The sequence below is a fragment of the Mauremys reevesii genome, linkage group 11 (assembly GCF_016161935.1).
Source record: "Mauremys reevesii isolate NIE-2019 linkage group 11, ASM1616193v1, whole genome shotgun sequence".
Classification (NCBI taxonomy): domain Eukaryota; kingdom Metazoa; phylum Chordata; order Testudines; family Geoemydidae; genus Mauremys; species Mauremys reevesii.
Genome location: NC_052633.1, coordinates 68,463,227 through 68,481,421, shown reverse-complemented (window position 1 = coordinate 68,481,421; position 18,195 = coordinate 68,463,227). Strand labels below are relative to the sequence as shown.

General features: G+C 42.4%; 1 protein-coding gene across 25 annotated transcripts in view; it reads left to right on the top strand.

The window, feature by feature from the left end:
* GLI2 (GLI family zinc finger 2) overlaps positions 1-18,195 on the top strand; it is a 396,028-nt gene that overhangs the window by 281,428 nt on the left and 96,405 nt on the right. For 24 of the 25 annotated variants that reach the window (XM_039494657.1, XM_039494646.1, XM_039494645.1 and 21 more), the window contains one exon: positions 13,431-13,536. In XM_039494657.1, the coding sequence (XP_039350591.1) occupies positions 13,431-13,536 (106 nt within the window). Of the gene's footprint in view, positions 1-587; positions 627-13,430; positions 13,537-18,195 lie in introns of those variants that run through there. The other variant, XM_039494661.1, reaches the window with a different exon arrangement.

The following is an 18,195-nucleotide window of genomic DNA, read 5'->3' as shown; positions in this document are numbered from 1 at the left end:
TCCAGAGCCTTCCACGCGTAGATCTCATAGCGCTTAGTGGACCTGACTAAATTAATCCTCCTAAAATTCCTGTGGAGTAGGAAAGTATTATTATTAGGGTTGGCTGACAGTTTCCCATTTTAGGACATTGTGGTTTTGACCAAGTTAAAAATTTTTGCACAAAGTGTCTGCTTTCCAAGGAAAATTTTGATTTTTCATCAAGAAACCAAATGATCAAAAACCCAAATATTTCAGCTAAAAATCAAAATATTTCAGTTGAGAGATCATTCCATGGGGCTTCATCGGTGTTGTAGGTTTCTTCATGTGCCCATTTTTTTCTGTTGTTTGGGCTACCCAACTAAACTACATCTCCCATGATGCAGCTGCCACCCCTCACCTTCCTCTACAGATGAAGGTAGGATACCGGACTAGGCAACTCATTGGTCCGTGCTGATTTAGGAGTGCCATGTGTTTCAGCTACAAGTCCTGTGCTCTAACCACTAAATCTGTCTGCCCCACTGTTTGAGTCTGCCAGCAGCATTGATAAATGAAGCTGGCATTGATAAATGAAGCTGGCTGCTGGAGCTTTGCCAATAAAACCATGTTGAGCCTGTGGCTGTGTGTATGCCTGGATGTCCTCCTCACAAGTGAGTATAAATGCCTGTTGCATTGAGACTGGTGCTCTCCGGCTTACTGAAGCTGTTTCCTTCATGACGACATCGTGGTGTGTTCTCTCTTCCTGGAATGGCCTAATGCACACTGCACATGTCTGGCAGTGCTCTGCAGCCTGGTGAATGGCATGTGTTCCTTGTGCCCCTTCCTACCAAGTGTTCTGTGGAATAAATTCATGTTCAGCTCTTGTTGTGCACATGTATCAGAATGATTGTAAATTCACAGAGAAGCAAGTACCAGCAGCCTGAATGTACAAGACTGCAGCATTCTAGTTCCACATACCTTCAGGGATTTGTCTGGGTAAATCAGATAAAAGCAGCCCTCAAACTCTCCAGAGATCCTTTCCTTTGTTCTTCCACCTGATCTGAAACAATAGAACTGTTTCTGTGATGGAATAAACCTGTTTAACCAATCCCCTCAGTGCTGGCTCAGTTTACTACTGCACATAGCCAGCCATGTGCTGCTATTGTTCCAAGGAAACTTTACTCCAATATTCTTTAAAGGCGAAGCATCTCATTTTCCACCAAAGATCTGAATCTGACGAAATACCTTATTTTTTGCCTAGAAAGACCTCTGGCAAGGCACCGAATATTGTTTTTATTATGTGGTGGAATGTGCAATATACAATGGGGTATTTTGCAATGAGGATGCCCTAGTAATACCATGAGCAATGATGGTTTATAAAATACTATGCATAATAAGCACTACACCAAGAGTAGCATCCAAAGTCTGCATACTGCAGTAACTTCTCTTGCAGAAGCAGAGAGAAGGGGGACTTAATTGCAGATTCAGTAACTCAGCATATGGTGTCATTACTGTTTTCTGAAAGAAGAAAGGCAAAGAAGCCTGTAGAATTTAAATTGCACTGTGATAAAACTGAGGTTTGGGTTTTCTTGTTTGGGATTAAGGGAATATTGTCTATTTAGAGGAGGAGGGCTAGAAGTAGTGTTCTTGATTCCATTTCCAGCTCTACCATGTGTATCACTGTGTGACATAGATCCAGATATTTCACCTCTCCATGCCTCAGTTTCCCCCCATGTAAAAGGAGGACAATGAGGATGCTTATCCTCATTTTGTGGGGGTGTTGTGGGGACTAGTTTGTTAAATGCTTTTGAAATTCTCTGGTGCAGTGAACTAAAGAAGTGCAAAATATTTGTCATTATTACTGGTGGTTTACTTCTCAGGTGTCCCATACCAATCAGAGCATTAGCACCTCCCACTTTACACCTGAAAAGGTTGTTCATATCACTACCATTCCATTTGCCTGAGGAAACTGGTCTGGATTCCCTTTCAGTAGCCTCTATTGTAATTTCTTAATTGATTGGAGAGGTCATTTCCCTATGCCCTTCCTGCTTTCTGCCCACCAGATAAAATGGTGTTCGGAACCAGGATTATACCATCTTTGTAATAACTGGTGTATGTGTGAGAGAGAAAATGAAACTGATCACTGCCCTCTACTGGATGGAAACAGATCTGCTCATATATGTCACATGCACTAGATGACTACAAGCTAAGGGAGATTCTCCCCTAGATCAACCAGTAGCTTTTAGGAGCAGGACCCACTACATTGTATCCCTGTTGTTGCTGTGAAGTTTTGAGTGGCCCCAAAGTACAGCAGAGTGAAGTGCTAGTTAGCCCAGTAGTTATTAATAATTTTAATCCTGAAGTTCCTCCTTACTTCGAGTCACCTAGTCAAGGTGGTTGAACAGCTTATGAAAATAGAGTAATAATTAGCGAACAATAATTAAATCATACAATATGAAAACCAAACAAAATACTAACAAGGCAAACAAAAGAAAAACATGCCTGATGCAGCCCTGCTGATGGTCCTGCATGTGGGAGTCATTATGAATATTGACATCATACTGAATATTTAATTAACACATTACTTCTTAAAGTGCTGTTGGAACGTTAACCAATCCTCAGAGGTAGGCAGGTATTATGTCCATTTTACAGATGGGGGAAACTCTCACACACAGAGGTGAGTAAATAACATAACGTCATTCAGCGAATCAGTGGGGGAGCTAGAAATGGAAATTACGGCTCCTGTTTAACATATAGACCATGCTAGCTCATTACAGAAAGGGATATTGTTGCCACTGATGCCTCAAAACCCTTGCCTAAAAAGTGGTGCTGTAAAATTTGGGGAGAGAAGACTATTATTCTGCAAGACACGTGCTCATCTCTAGGTTAAAAATGTGCAAACAGGTGTAATTAGCAACCACATAATTATCCCCTTTAAAGTAAGCACACGCTTTCTGTGTGTGGCATGTTTTGTAAACTGCTCTAAAGATGCTATATTAATGTTAAGCTCTCAAATGGGGGTTGATGGACTGTTAAGTGACAGCTACTGGTGTGTTTTGTTTCTTCTATTTTTTCTCTCTTCATCCTGTATTGATTTGGCTGGTAGCCCGGGGAATGGTTTTCCCTGCAAGGCAGTTAATATTCTGTGTGGTAATACATGACTTCATCTAAGGAGAATCCCATAGCCGTACCAATGTGATCTGCTCTGTCATGTTTCTGTGACCCAATTTTCCCTGTTCTTTATCTCAGACCTTCTCTGACCCCAACCCTATTATCTCCTTCAATAATTCACTCGGACCATTATTAATGGTGCATTAACTTTGGCTGTGCTTTCAGCAAAGATGTTTTTCTTGTGCTCATTCATTTGCCCAACTCACTTAAACAGCGAGATCATTATTCTGGGGACGTCACATAAACACCAAAACATCTCCCTTCAGATACCTACAACCCTTGGGTGCTTTGCAGTGGGGGCAGTATTCCAACCACAGTATTTAAACTCCAAGGAAACAAATATCAAAGCAAGTCAAGTAGCCACACACACACATACACAAACACTGAGGGCCAGATTCTGCCACCCTTTAGACACCTGAGTAATAGCTGTCTGTCTGTTTTAGGTACTTCTGTAATCATGGGGATCACATTATCTGACAATCTTTAATGTAATTTATTCTGCAGTTAGTCCTATTGATTTCAATGGGATTTTTCACAGAATAAGATACTACTTGGCATGAGTAGTATCTTTAATCCCAAGGGATTAATGTAAAACATTTATCATTATTTGTCTTTTAAAACTCAAAATGAAATTTACCGTCACTTCAAACTCAGTAATCCTCGACCAGAATCCATTCCTTTCAAATGCTTTGTGTAGATGAGGACTGAATTAAAATGGGATTTTTTAAAATGTAAAAGCAAAGTGAATCTTTTCTCCCATTTAAATATAGTTTTGCTCCTCTGTTTCCCTTGAGAAGATGATTGATTAAAGGACTCTTAATGTTAATTGTATCACTAATTTCGCTTTGAAAAGAGACTGAGATTTGTACAGACTAGAGGAAAAGGATCTAGTGGACAGTAAGAAGCACTTTTGCTTTAGAGGTGGGATTGGTTAGAAAGTGCATCTGCTGATGCCTCAGAGTTTTATAGACCCCAACAAATGGCTGATGGGGTTGTTTGAAGTCAGCTTTGACTCTTATTTTCTTTTCAAAATCAGCATACCTGAACAAAGGGAGATGGTGCTGCAAACTTCAGCTACAGGCTTCGTGGCATCCCCACTACCAAAATGGGTTGCCTCCAGAAATACAAAGGTAGCAGCACAGGCACGGTGTAATCATTAACACATGTTCATTTGCTGCTCAGGATTGTTTTGTGGCAGCTGCTTTGAGTTTTTCTGAGTTAGCTGCTTGCACATTCTTTCCTTTGTCAGAGGCAGTTGTGACCCCATGAGGGCTGGGCTCTGAGCTCTGTCGGAAGGACAGAACAAGTTGTGCTGGTGGGGGAGTGGCACTATTTGTGAAAGAAAGCTTAGAATCAAATGAAGTAAAAATCTTAAATGAACTAAATTGTACTATAGAATCTCTATGGATAGTAATTCCATGCTTGAAAAATAAGAATATAGCAGTAGGGCTGTATTTACAGACCACCTGACCAGGATGGTGTTAGTGACTGAAATGCTCAGAGAGATTAGAGAGGCTATTAAAATAAAAAACTCAGCAATAATGGGGAATTTCAACTATCCCCATATTGACTGGGTACATGTCACCTCAGGACGGGATGCAGAGATAAAGTTTCTTGACACCTTAAATGACTGCTTCTTGGAGTACTAATCCTGGAACCCACAAGAGGAGAGGCAATTCTTGATTTAGTCCTAAGTGGAGCACAGGATTAGGTCCAAGAGGTGAATATAGCTGGACTGCTTGGTAATAGTGACCATAATATAATTAAATTTCACATCTCTGTGGCAGGGAAAACTCCACAGCGGTCCAACACTGTAGTATTTAATTTCAGCAAGGGGAAGTACACAAAAATGAGGAGGTTAGTGAAACAGTACCTAAAGTAAAATTCCTGCAAGCTGCATGGAAACTTTTTAAAGACACCATAATAGAGGCTCAACTTAAATGTATACCCCAATTTAAAAAACATAGAGAACCAAAAAAGAGCCACCGTGGTTAAACAACAAATTAAAAGAAGCAGTGAGAGGCAAAAAGGCATACTTTAAGAAGTGGAAGATAAATCCTAATGAGAAAAATAGAAAAGAGCATAAAAATATAATCAGAAAGACCAAAAGAGAATTTGAAGAACAGCTAGCCAAAAACTCCAAAAGTAATAGCAATTTTTTTTTAATATATCAGAAGCAGAAAGCCTGCTAAACAACCAGTGGGGCCACTGGATGATCGAGATGCTAAAGGAGCTCTCAAAGACAATAAGGCCTTTGTGGAGAAACTAAATGAATTCTTTGCATCAGTCTTCACTGTTGAGGATGTGAGGGAGATTCCCAAACCTGAGCCATTCTTTTTGGGTGACAGATCTGAGGAACTGTCCCAAATTGAGGTGTCATTAGAGGAGGTTTTGGAACAAATTGATAAACTAAACAGTAATAAATCTCCAGGACCTGATGGTATTCACCCAAGAGTTCTGAAGGAACTCAAATGTGAAATTGCAGGACTACTAACTATCATCTGTAACCTATCATTTAAATCAGCTTTTGTACCAAATGACTGGAGGATAGCTAATGTGACGCCAATTTTTAAAAAGGGCTCCAGAGGTGACCCGGGCAACTACAGGCCAGTAAGCCTCACTTCAGTACCGGGCAAATTGGTTGAAACTATCATAAAGAGCAAAATTGTCAGACACATAGATGAACGTAATTTGTTGGGAATAGTCAACATGGTTTTTGTAAAGGGAAATCATGCCTCACCAATCTACTAGAATTCTTTGAGGGTGGTCAACAAGTATGTGGACAAAGGAGATCCAGTGGATATTGTGTATTTAGATTTTCAGAAAACCTTTGACAAGGTCCCTCACCAAAGGCTCTTAAGCAAAATAAGAAGTCATGGGATAAGAGGGAAGGTTCTCTCATGGATTGGTAACTGGTTAAAAGATAGGAAACAAAGGGTAGGAATAAATGGTCAGTTTTCAGAATGGAGAGAGGTAAAGAGTGGTGTCCCCCAGGGATCTGTACTGGGCCCAGTCCTATTTAACATATTCATAAACGATCTGGAAAAAGGGGTAAACAGTGAGGTGGCAAAATTTGCAGGTGATACAAAACTACTCAAGATAGTTAAGCCCCAGGCAGATTGCGAAGAGCTACAAAAGGATTTTTCAAATCTGGGTGACTGGGCAACAAAATGGCAGATGAAATTTAATGTTGATAAATGCAAAGTAATGCACATTGGAAAACATAATCCTAACTATACATATACAATGATGGGGTCTAAATTAGCTGTTACCACTCAAGAAAGAGATCTTGGAGTCATTGTGGATAGTTCTCTGAAATCATCCACTCAGTGTGCAGCAGCAGTCAAAAAAGCAAACAATGTTGGGAATTATCAAGAAAGGAATAGATAATAAGACAGAAAATATCATATTGCCTCTATATAAATCCATGGTACGCCCACACCTTGAATACTGTGTGCAAATGTGGTCGCCCCGTTTCAAAAAAGATATATTGGAATTGGAAAAGATTCAGAAAAGGGCAACAAAAATGATTAGGGGTATGGAATGGCTGCCGTATGAGGAGAGATTAATAAGACTGGGACTTTTCAGCTTGGAAAAGAGGTGCCTAAGGGAGGATATGATAGAGGTCTATAAAATCATGAGTGGTATAGAGAAAGTAAATAAGGAAGTGTTATTTACTCCTTCTCATAATACAAGAACAAGGGGCCACCAACTGAAATTAATAGGTAGCAGGTTTAAAACAAACACAAGAAAGTATTTTTTCCCACAACGCACTGTCAACCTCTGGAACTCCTTGCCAGAGGGTGTTGTGAAGGCCAATACTATAACAGGGTTCAAAAGGGAGCTAGACAGATTCATGGAAGATAGGTCCATCGATGGCTATTAGCCAGGATGGGCAGGAATGGTGTCTCTAGCCTCTGTTTGCCAGAAGCTGGGATTGGGTGACAGGGCATAGATCACTTGATGATAACCTGTCTGTTCATTCCCTTTGGGGCACCTGCCATTGCCCACTGGCAGAGGATAGGATACTGGGCTTGCTGGACCTTTGGACTGACCCAGTATGGCTGTTCTTACGTTCTAATGTCTGTAGACGTTTCTGTCTTTAACGCTCATCAATGCAACACAGTTCTCAGGATTTGAACCCCTTTGGAGCATCTTAGAGGCAACAGGGGAGCTCCTGTTGCTATGGGTAAAGGCAGTAGTGGCTAATGTGGAACCCATGCCCTAGATCGCCCACACCCCAGTTTAGGGCCTATGCCTGTGAGGTGCTGTGGCCTTCCCTGCAGACCTTGGTAGCTGCAGTTGCTTATCTTTCAGGGAGTCAGATTGTGCCATTGATTTGTAAGCAAACCCCCCCTTGCCCTGCTTTGGTCCTCAACTTTCACTCAGCTGCATCCCAGATAGCAATGGCATTTTTCAGGGACCTGTGGTTTATATTGGATGTAAGTTTTATAACTAGTGTGCTGGTTTATTTGTCACAGCAATGAATTAAGAGCCTGGACTTCTCGGTTCTAGTCATGGGTCTGCCACTAATTTTACTGTGTTACCTTGGGCAAATCACTTAACTTTGCTGTGCCTCTGTTCCCCATCAGTAAAAAAAAAAAAAGTATGACAGTATTTGCTTACTTCCCAGAGGTGCTATGGGTCTTAATTCATTAATGTTTGTAAAATGCTCTGAGATCCCTTAATAGTAGGTACTTATTGTGTCTAGGTCCATTACTTAGTTTACCCCTTTTTCTATAAGCCATCCACTTGAAATGTTAAACAGTCCCACCGTTTACATGGTTTCTGAATGTTAACAGGTGACATATGGTGTTAGATTCCCTAAAATAAATTCAGATTTGGAAAAAAGTTCATTTAATAAAACACGAACAATGTTAAGAGATTCTTTTTCTTTATCTTGACAACTGCCTCTTTTTATAATCAAAAGGAAAAAGCCTGTGTATAACAAAGAGTGTGATACATTTGCAGAACTGCCACAGCTCACACCTTGAGCTACTTATTCTAGGAGGGAAGTTTGTTTGATGGAGCATCAGTATGGAAGATCACATTATTCTCCTCCACCTTCTGGCCTGAGCGGAATGCATGGGACTCCAAAAAACTTTAGTGGGATCCCCACATGCATATCAGAAGGCATGCACAAAGCTCCAAAAGCTTTTAGTTGTGTGTAATATCACTGTGTTCTCTAGGATCCAAGACTCAGTTGCTACCCCAGCATAGAGGCCAGCTGCAATAAACACAATAGTAATGTAAGTCATTCCATAAAGGGATTTGTTTGCCATTTTCAGATCAGCATATTACAAGAGTTTCTCCCCCTTGTTTGTGTTTCTGTTCCTGGAGAGCACTTTCCATTGGTGGATAGTTTTTGTCTTGACCCCTTCAAAACAAATATTTCAAAATTAAATTTGTCAACGTGAACTGCAAAGCAAAAAAAAAAAAAGAGTCATTTTGGACCTCATCAGCAAAAGAACATGTGCGCAGGGCTAAAAAATTGAAACATTAGAACAGTGAGCCAGATCCTCAGCTGGTGTAAACTGGCATCCCTCCATTGATTTCACTGAATCTGTGCTAATTTGGAAAATACGTGAGAGGAACCTATCTTTCAAGTCCTGAGTCTGGGATTCTGTTTTTACCCTAAGAGTTGACAACATTATGACAATTGGTCCGGGAATGCTGGAAAATGCTGTTTTATGGGTTTGTTAATTCATCAGCTATTGTGCAAAAAACAGAATCCCAAACATAAGCTTTAGAAGGTTATTTGAGGAACTTCATAGCACTATTGGGGCTAGACTTCTGATCCTCCTGCTCCAAACTTCCAGACTTGTACCAACTGAGCTGAAGGAAAACTAGCAGAATGGGATCCATGCCACACAGCTATACAATTCTGATTCTATCCAGTAGAGGGCAATGGTGACATACATACTGGTCAGCTTATTAGCATATTAATATACATTATATACCTATCATACAGATCATTGCTAATGTGAGATCTCAAAGAATTATATTCCATTTAAAGGTTCATGTCACCGTTTTCTAGCTGGCCTTTTCTTCTGAAGGAGAAATGAGGTGGTGTTGGGGGTGATTTAGAAAACTCTTTTTTGCTCATTATGCAAAAAAATTATTCTGCACAAATTTCCCTTGAAGCACATTCTTGTCCTTGGAGATAATCAGTGTCTGCCTATGTCTCAAAAACTATCTGCCTCTGATACTTGCTCCCTTCCTGAGAATTTCAGCTCAGGGACATCCCCTTTAAACTTGCATCACTTCTTCATTCTTTCTTTGGTGCTGGAAAGTTGGATGGTCTTTGACTGGGAAGGAGGCAGTGGGCAGCCCATGTCTTGCTAATAACAACTGACCAGATCAGCTCAGGCAAGTGAGGACAGGTAACAGAGACTTTTCCACAATCAAACCAGGCAACACAGCAGACACATTCCTTTATGAGCAGCAATTGAGTAGGGGTGACTTTCACTCTGTGCGTTGCTAACGTACCTATCTGCTTAGTATCTAGATGCTATAAACATACCTAAGAGCAACATCATTTTTGTGTAAAAGACACATACGCTCATTGTCCCTCCCTTCTTTTATACCACTTTGATTTTTTTTCCCATTGCCTCAGGTACAGATCACCCTCTTGCTTCTATTTCTGAATAGCAAGTGCCAGAGGTTTATCCCTGCTTCAGAGTGATATAGTACTTTTAAAGATCCCCCTTTTTTTGCCTTCTGGAATGCACCATATCGTACCAAACAAGCAAGAATTATCAATGGCAGAGACTTCTCCAGACTCCCTCTGTTAAGGGCTTTGTCCCACCACTGCAGATCACTCAGTTCTGACACCTATCAGTAGAGTTCTAAGTTAAATATACAAAGTCTGCTAGTTATTTATAAATTTTCTGCTATATTGAAGGCCGCAACAATGAGCAGATAAGTCTAAAACAAGGGATTGCCTTGATTAGATAAAAGCTAGCAAATTCATTGTGCCAATCATCATATTGCACCTCCAATGGCTGTTTAGAAATGCATCACCATGAGCTCCCTTGACGTAATTGAGTATAATTGTCTTTTTAAATCATATGTGTGAAAACATTCATCTTTGTAAATGGCATGCACTGCTGCTACTTCTGTTGCCAGCTCACTGCTCCCTTCAAGAGGGGTGGAAATGAGAGGTGGAAGTGGGGAGTGGGCCTGACATTTATGAATTAGTAGTTGATCTCCTATAAAACCATTCATTATTTCAGACCAAGCATCCAGAAGTGAATTTAAAGGGAAAGCACCAGCTATTGTAGCTTTTAGGTCTGGTGGCCGCTCCAGAAAATGTGTGTGGGCAGGAAAAAACAAACAAAACAAAAAAACAGATGTGAAGAGCTGGAAAGGAAAATCACTGGAAACAACCGCCCCACCACCCTTTTTGTCGTCTGGTGAAACCAAACAAGGAAGGTGATGGTGCTAATAAATAACTTGAAAGTGAAACTGACTAGTATCTCCAGTGTCTAAATTGATTGAGATGGTTTAAAAAAAAATAAAGCAAAGGTATAAATGCTAAAAAATGGTACATGTTTAAATTCCTCTCAACATGAATAAACTGAGGCCTAATTAGAAACAGGGGCAAGGAATTTTTTTCAGGCATTGGTTTTATGTTGACCGAGCCCAAGAAAAAGAGGCAAAGCCTTCCCAAAATCACGAGTGGCAGGGAAGGAATGCTCTTGCAGATAAATTATCAATGCTGCCCTGAGTTCTTCCTGCTTTGGTCAATGGCAGTCATAAGGTAAGACATGTAAACCCAGATATTCAACAGAACTTAGCATCCAGCAGCAATTATTGTTCTTATGGGAACTGAGCTCTGTAGACAATCTTCCCTCTGCAGCCCATGGCAATGCAAATACTTAACCTGTCCGGCATAGGACTGGCTGTGCCGGGCAGCAGCCTAGTGCAGGAAAAAATATAGTGACAGTTTGATTGTGTGATCATTGTGTATGACAACATAAACCCTTGCTCTGTACATCCCAGACAGATACAACAATGGCTCTATCACACAGGCAGAAACCATGCCCTACGAAGCTTCTTGCATGCTTCTGGGATCTGTTTTCTTCTTTCATAGCGCTCAATGATATCCAGGGATGCTGAGGGCCCACTGAAGTTCATTGGAAGACTCCTGCGCAGTTTCATGCCATGTGTGCATGTACGAAGGAGAGCAAGGCCAGCTTCTAAGCGTGGCAAAGAAGAGGTTCTGGTGGAACAGTAGTTTCCCGAGAGATCAGGACCGTCTCTGAATGATCAGCCCAAGCCCCTGACAGTTGACTGCAGTGGCCGTGCCGTGGAAAGGAGAATAGCTGATGCGTAACAAGCCATTAGCTGCATTTTGGATGTGGCTTTTCAGCATTAGCAAGATCATTCTGCATTTCTGACTTAGAGAAACATTAGATCATGATGTATCTAAAAAGTGATTATTTCTCTCAAGTGACTTTATTTAAAAGACTTAAATTACCCAGCACTGTTAAAGAGGGTGGGTGAATCTTTCGTCTGCAAAAGAAAATCCTAAAGGATACACATTTATTCTACTTCATAGCTCTACTTTCTTGGGGGTTTAACAGTTACCCTACTGTGTCCTCACATTAGACGGGCTGCAAAAATGCTCCCACTGTATTGGGCACTGCACGGTGCCAGCTCTCCACTAAACCACTGAAAGTAAGTCTGCTGTGGAATCTTGAATACTTTCCACCTTGAGTACCTTAGCTTAATTCCTTTCAGTGTAGTTGGCAGGAAGGTTGTTTTTATGTAGTCTCTCGCCTCTCCTGGCAGCACAGCTGACGTAGTATCCAGATATGCATGTTGTGCTGAGCTCAAGGATTCTAGATTGAAATGCAGAGAAGATCATCAGATCCCCTTCCTGATTTGCCAGGGCATAAATATATAGGGATTTTTAATGCAGATTTTCTGTAGCTGAACCTAAAGGACCAGATCCTTAGCTGGTGTAAATCGACAAAGCTCTATTGAAGTCAAAGCTATATTGTTATCGCAGCTGGGACTCTTAAGTCATCCTTACAAAAGAGTGTGGAGTCAATGGAACTGGACAGATTTACACCAGCTGAGGATTTGGGCCAAGCCATGAAGAATTGTAGGTTTGTTTTGGGATGCTGCTTTCCTGCACAAAACAGAAATGCTGCAGGTGGTGGAAGCAAGTTACAATGGAGTATTTAGTTAAAATGGTGTTTAGAACAATAATCTAATATTTTAAAAGCTCCAGATAGCACTTTTCATCACATTTTCTGTGTATGTCAAAACTGAAGAGTGAGGGTGAGGAAGACTTGTGAAAACTTTAGTTAATCTTTAATCAAGACATTTTGTCTGATTGTAAAAGACACATGCAGTCTGGCCTTTTATTTTTACATTTGATCCCAGCTACAAATGTGGAATGCACCATCATTATAGACCAGATAATATATCCTAGCAAAGGACTACTGTGTGGTACATTTATTGAGACCCTGCTGATTGTATTTATCTTGGCTTCCATAATTTTAGAACAAAGGGACATGGCATAAGTCTGAATAGTCCAGGGTGGTGTGGAGAAATAACTTGATGAATTTTCTGTTTGTCCTACACCTCTCTGAAATATTCGTGCTGTAAACTTGGGGTCAATAATACATATTAAAGTCTGTGGATTTAATAAGTCAGTGTAGGTGTTCTGTGCCTTCCGAGGCCACTTTATCTTTCCATCAAAGATGAAACACGCTTCTCAAATGAATAAAAAATAGGTCTGCAAATGATGACAAGTGAGAGCAATTTAGGCTCCTTTCGCAGAACCTGAGCCATAGACATTTTTAGCTGCCTCTGACTGTATACACAGATTGCACTTGTGCAGCTCTTGCCGTTATAATTTAGGTAAATAGTTCCAACCCAATCCCCACTCTGTGTCTACAGATATTCGGGAAAGGTGCTGCTGCCATTCCCGGTGTTGTGGATGGTGCAGATCTGGATTCTGCCAACCTCTGTCGAGTCTCATTTGTGTTACAAGGCTAGTTTTCCTTGGTGCTTCCTATAATCTCCCTGAGTTCAAAGAGCGCGTAGCTGCTTGTCTTTGTCAAAAACCCTGTTGGAGATCTTTTATGTTGAAGATGTAGGATTTCTCCGAATGACTTTGATTATTTATTCATTCCACTTCTCTGGTGCATGATAGCGCTGATATCATGAAGACCTCATGTCTTTGCATTGCTCATGCTCTGAAATTCATGGAGATTTAGTTCCTTTGAAATTGTTTTAAAAGAGAAGGAAAAGTTTTTGAAGTCTCTTTTTTTTTTCCCCCTCAACAGTTCCGCAGCACGTTTTTCCAGCGTTCCATGCTCCCTTGCCAATTGACATGCGTCACCAGGAAGGAAGGTACCATTATGAACCTCACTCCATCCATGCTATTCATGGGTAAGTCTTGCATCTCTGCTCCCATGTGTTACTAAAACACTTCATTCTAATCTCTTCTAGGTTTTTTTGTATTGATGCTAGGATTTGAGTGTGATGTGCAGAACAATGGTTCAAGCACAGGGCTGTATAACAGGGAACTCATCTTCTATTTCCAGAATTGCTGTGTGGCTTTAATCAAGTCAGTTAACCACCTGTCCACTTTTCCCAACTAATGATAGTATTTAGCGAGCTGTCTAGGGTGCGTGAGGTTTAATTAGAGTGTGTACAGTGCTTTAAGATCCTGGGATGGAAAGCAAAGTACTATTACATCATTATTCAGCTGAGGTCATAGGAACAGGAATGGCCCAATACATTTTTGGGGCGTTTTTCACTCTGTAATATACCTGAGACTCTTCTGACTACACTTTGGCTAAAACCCCTACTTTGGCTCCTCAATCTCCATGGCCTTATGGTACCACTCCCTCCCTACCGTCACTTTAAAAGTGAACTGAAAGGCTATTTGCCTGCCATATTGAGTCATGAGGCTATTGGCATCACCAGCTATACAAGTATTGCCAAAGGGGCAGCCTCTCAGGTAGCTGTGAAAGGCGGATAAGAGCCATAGATAAGGCTAACTGTGTTTCAGGTTTGATCTCCTGCATCAGTTGCTAAGGCCTGAGTTTTGTGTTTCTCTTCTGAAAGTTGACAGCCTAGCTAGGGCATAAAGCAGGGAAGGGAGGCGTGTTCCTTACATCACATCAGGTGTTGAAGAGAAAAAGTGGCTCAGTGGTTAGGGGAAGACACTGGAGCCTTTTTAAAAAATTGGCACCACATTTGCTATCCTCCAGTCATCTAGCACAGAGGCTGGTTTAAGCAATAGGTTACATACTACAGTTATAGTTCTGCAGTTTCATGTTTGAGTTCTTTCAGAACCCTTGGGTGAATATCATCTGGTCCTGGTGATTTATTACTGTTTAATTTATCAATTTATCAAAACCTCTTCCATTGACACCTCAGTCTGGGACAGGTCCTTAGATTTGTCACCTAAGAAGAATGGCTCAGGTTTGGGAATCTCCCTCTCATCCACTGCAGTAAAGACCGAATGCAAATAATTCATTTAGCTTCTCTGCAACAGCCTTGTCTTCCTTGTGTGCTTCTTTAGCACCTTGATTTTCCATGGCCGCACTGATTGTGTGGCAGGCTTCCTTCTTCTGATGTACTGAAAAAAATTTTGCTGTTAGCTTTTGTGTCTTTTGCTAGATGTTCTTCACATTCTTTTTTTACCTGCCTAATTATACTATTACACTTGACTTGCCAGAGTTTGTCCGTTTCTATTTTCCTCACTAGGATTCGACTTCCTATTTTTTAAAGATGTCTTTTTGTCTCTAGCCATCTCTTTAACTCTGTTTAGGCCTGGTGGAATTTTTTCATCCTCTTAGTGGTTTTTTTTCTTATGTTTGGGGTATACATATAGTTTGAGCCTCTATTCTGATGTTTTTTAAAAGTTTTCATGCAGCTTACAGGCATTTCACTCTTGTGACTGTTCCTTTTAATTTCCATTTAACTAGCCTCTTTGTTGTGTAGTTCCCCTTTGAGAAGTGGTGGATTTCTTTGGCACTTTCCTCTCTACAAGGATGTTAAATTTAATTACATTATGGTTGTTATTACCAAGAAATTCAGCTATATTCACCTCTTAGACCAGATCTTGTGCACCACTTGGGACTAAGTCAACAATTGCCTCTCCCCTTGTGGGTTCTAGGATTAAGCTGCTCCAAGAAGCAGTCATTAATGGTGTCTAAAAATTTAATCTCTGCATCCTGTCCTGAGGTTATGTGTACCTGGTCAATACAGGATAATTGAAATCCCCCTGTTATTATTGGGTTTTCTGTTTTGGTAGTCTCTCTCTAATCTCCCTGAGTATTTCACATTCACTGTCATCATCCTGGTCAGGTAGTCAGTAGTATATTCCTACTGTTATACTCTTATTACTCAAGCACGGGCAAATAGGCACGTGTTTTGACCTAGATTATATTTGTATATCTGGGTGTCTAATACTGGGGTTGCTATTGACTCCAAGTATTAGTCTCCCTGTAACGCGCCGACTCACCCCTGCGGTGCCTCCTGCTGGTGACTCCGGGGAATTAGCTTGGTTTCCAGCATGGAGCGCCCTCTGCAGGCCAGTGATCCGCCTGTTCTCTGGCCCCCGTGTCGCTCCCTGGACCCCGGTGCCCTTTTACATGGGGTGCTGCCCCCCCGACAGTAACCCCTTTCTCTCAGGATCTCCCCTCTCAGGGAACCCCCACCCTCTATCCCCACCTTGCCTCAGTGTATGGCCACTGCCAGTCATTGTCTAGCCCCACGCCCTGGGGCAGACTGCAGTATCAGCCTATTCATCACTGGCAAGGAGGGTTTGGACCTGCTGCTTTGGCCTACCCCTGGGCTGCCTCTGCAACCCCCAGTACCTGTTAGCCCCCTGCTAGGCGGCAGCCTGGGGCTTTCCAGGCTGGAGCTCCCCAGCCCTACTCCACTCAGGTACCCGGTCTAGCTCCCTGCAGCCAGGCCCATCTCTCTCTACAGCCAGAGAGAGACTGTCTTGGCTTCTGGCTTCCCTGGCCGCCTTATAAGGCCCTGTGGCTCAGGTTGGGGCGTGGCCCCAGCTGCAGCCACTTCCCCAATCAGCCCAGCCTAAAGGCTGCTTTCTCCAGCCACAGCCCCTTCCCAGGGCTGTCTTTAATCCCTCAGGGCAGGAACAGGGGTCCACCCTGCTACACTCCCTTTTCCACGGGCCTCCCCTTTCTCCAACAGACCACAAGACCACATCTCTTCACCTAGAGCTTCTTGTGAGGGACTGATGTGGCTGTCACCAGGGGCGGCTCTACGAATTCGGCCGCCCCAAGCAGGGCAGCACGGCGCAGGGGGCGCGCTGCCGGGCGCCGGTCCCGCGCCTCCGCGGGACCTCTTGCAGCTGGTCCGCGGCTCTGGTGGAGCTTCCACAGGCATGCCCGCGGGAGGTCCACCCAAGCCGCGGGACCAACGGACCCTCCGCAGTTATGCCTGCGGGAGGTCCGCTGTCCCGCGGCTCCGGTGGACATCCCGCAGGCATGACTGCGGAAGGTCCGCCGGACCCGCCTGCCGCCCTCCCGGGAAAATGCCGCCCCACGCGCGCGCTTGGCGTGCTGGGGTCTAGAGCCGGCCCTGGCTGTCACCTACCGGTCTCCTCTGTCATCATTTTTAGGGTGTGTCCGGTTTGTCCATTTCCCGTTCAGGATTATCATTGGGCATCCAGTTGTCCTGCTCCCCTTTCCCCTGCTTTTTTAGGGAACAGCTGCTATGTTCATACCTTCTTAAATCCAGGCAAGTTTCTTCATTGCGGTGGCCATGCCTGAAAAGCAGCTCAGAACTTGCCAGCTTGGTCTTACAAGTTGACTACTAGTGTGAATAAGAGCTCGACAACATTCTATTAGTCAGATAATCTCCAGCTGGGTGAGGAGCCCCAAAATGTCTGGTGGTCAACAAGGTAGATGTTCAGTTTACCCATCCCAGTATGCAAATATACTAGTAATGGCCATATTCCCCAAGAGGAGAACCAGTAGTCACCTGTTAGTATTTAGCGTAAAGAACCATGTGAACAGAACTGGATGCTCAATAGCTAAAGCCCTTTTTCATTTAGGATGCTTCAGCTCATCAACATCCTAATAGTACCCAGCACAGAGTAACTTCTTGCATAATATTTAGTGTATTAGAAACATAAAGAGCTTGTCCATAAGTCTCAGAAGAGGAAATTCACTCTCGCTTTGAAAATTCCAGCTGCATTCATCCCTCTTTTGGAGCTTGCTTTAAAGGGCTGCCTCTGTGGCTGGTGAATCACCGAAGGTGAAGAGCACACCACCTCTATGGAAGGTTCTTTGTGCATAGGTTCACTGGCGGGTACCACATTTTTTAGGAGATAATCCAGACTGGAAAATAAAATGGGACTCTATTTTATTTGCATGCTTATATACTGCCCCCTACTAATGGATAGACTCAGAACTGCTCACCCATCTGTGCTAGGCCCTAAAGTGCTAACAACTACGAGAGATTTTCCTTTCGCTCGAGTGATAAAGGCCTGTGTTGTGGGGGCAAGAGAATGTGAGTTCTATTCAGGCTGTTACTGTGAAGTTTTAAGTGGCCGTGGTGTGCTGCACAGTGTCAATGGTGAAATTCCTGCTTGTTTTTCGATTTATTCTGCTTTTTTTCATCTCTTTATCTCTTACCTGCATGCATCTCAGCCTCATCTCCTTGTTACCTCTACTCTTAAGTCTCCTTTCTACTGCTTTCCTATCTTTTGCCCTTTTCTTTCCCTTCTCTTACACATCCTCTTCTATGACTCTTCTCTCCTCCTCCTGTCTTCTGCAGAGAATGTTGCATATCACTTATTCTCTTTAGTACATGACAATAAAAGAAATGTCTGAAGCCAGGACCGTCTAGGGTATTGTAGGGTGGGCTGTTACCCATACCATCCTGAACTGCACAGTTGTTATACATGGGTTTGCTTGACTCTGCTGGTATAGTTTAGACTGTAGATATCTCTAGTTAGCCTGGTGCTAGGGAAAGACAATATAATTGTTTTTTTTTAAAGTAGCATATACATTTTCCCTCTAGAAAAATATCATAAATGCTAGGAAGAAAAATTGAGTCTCT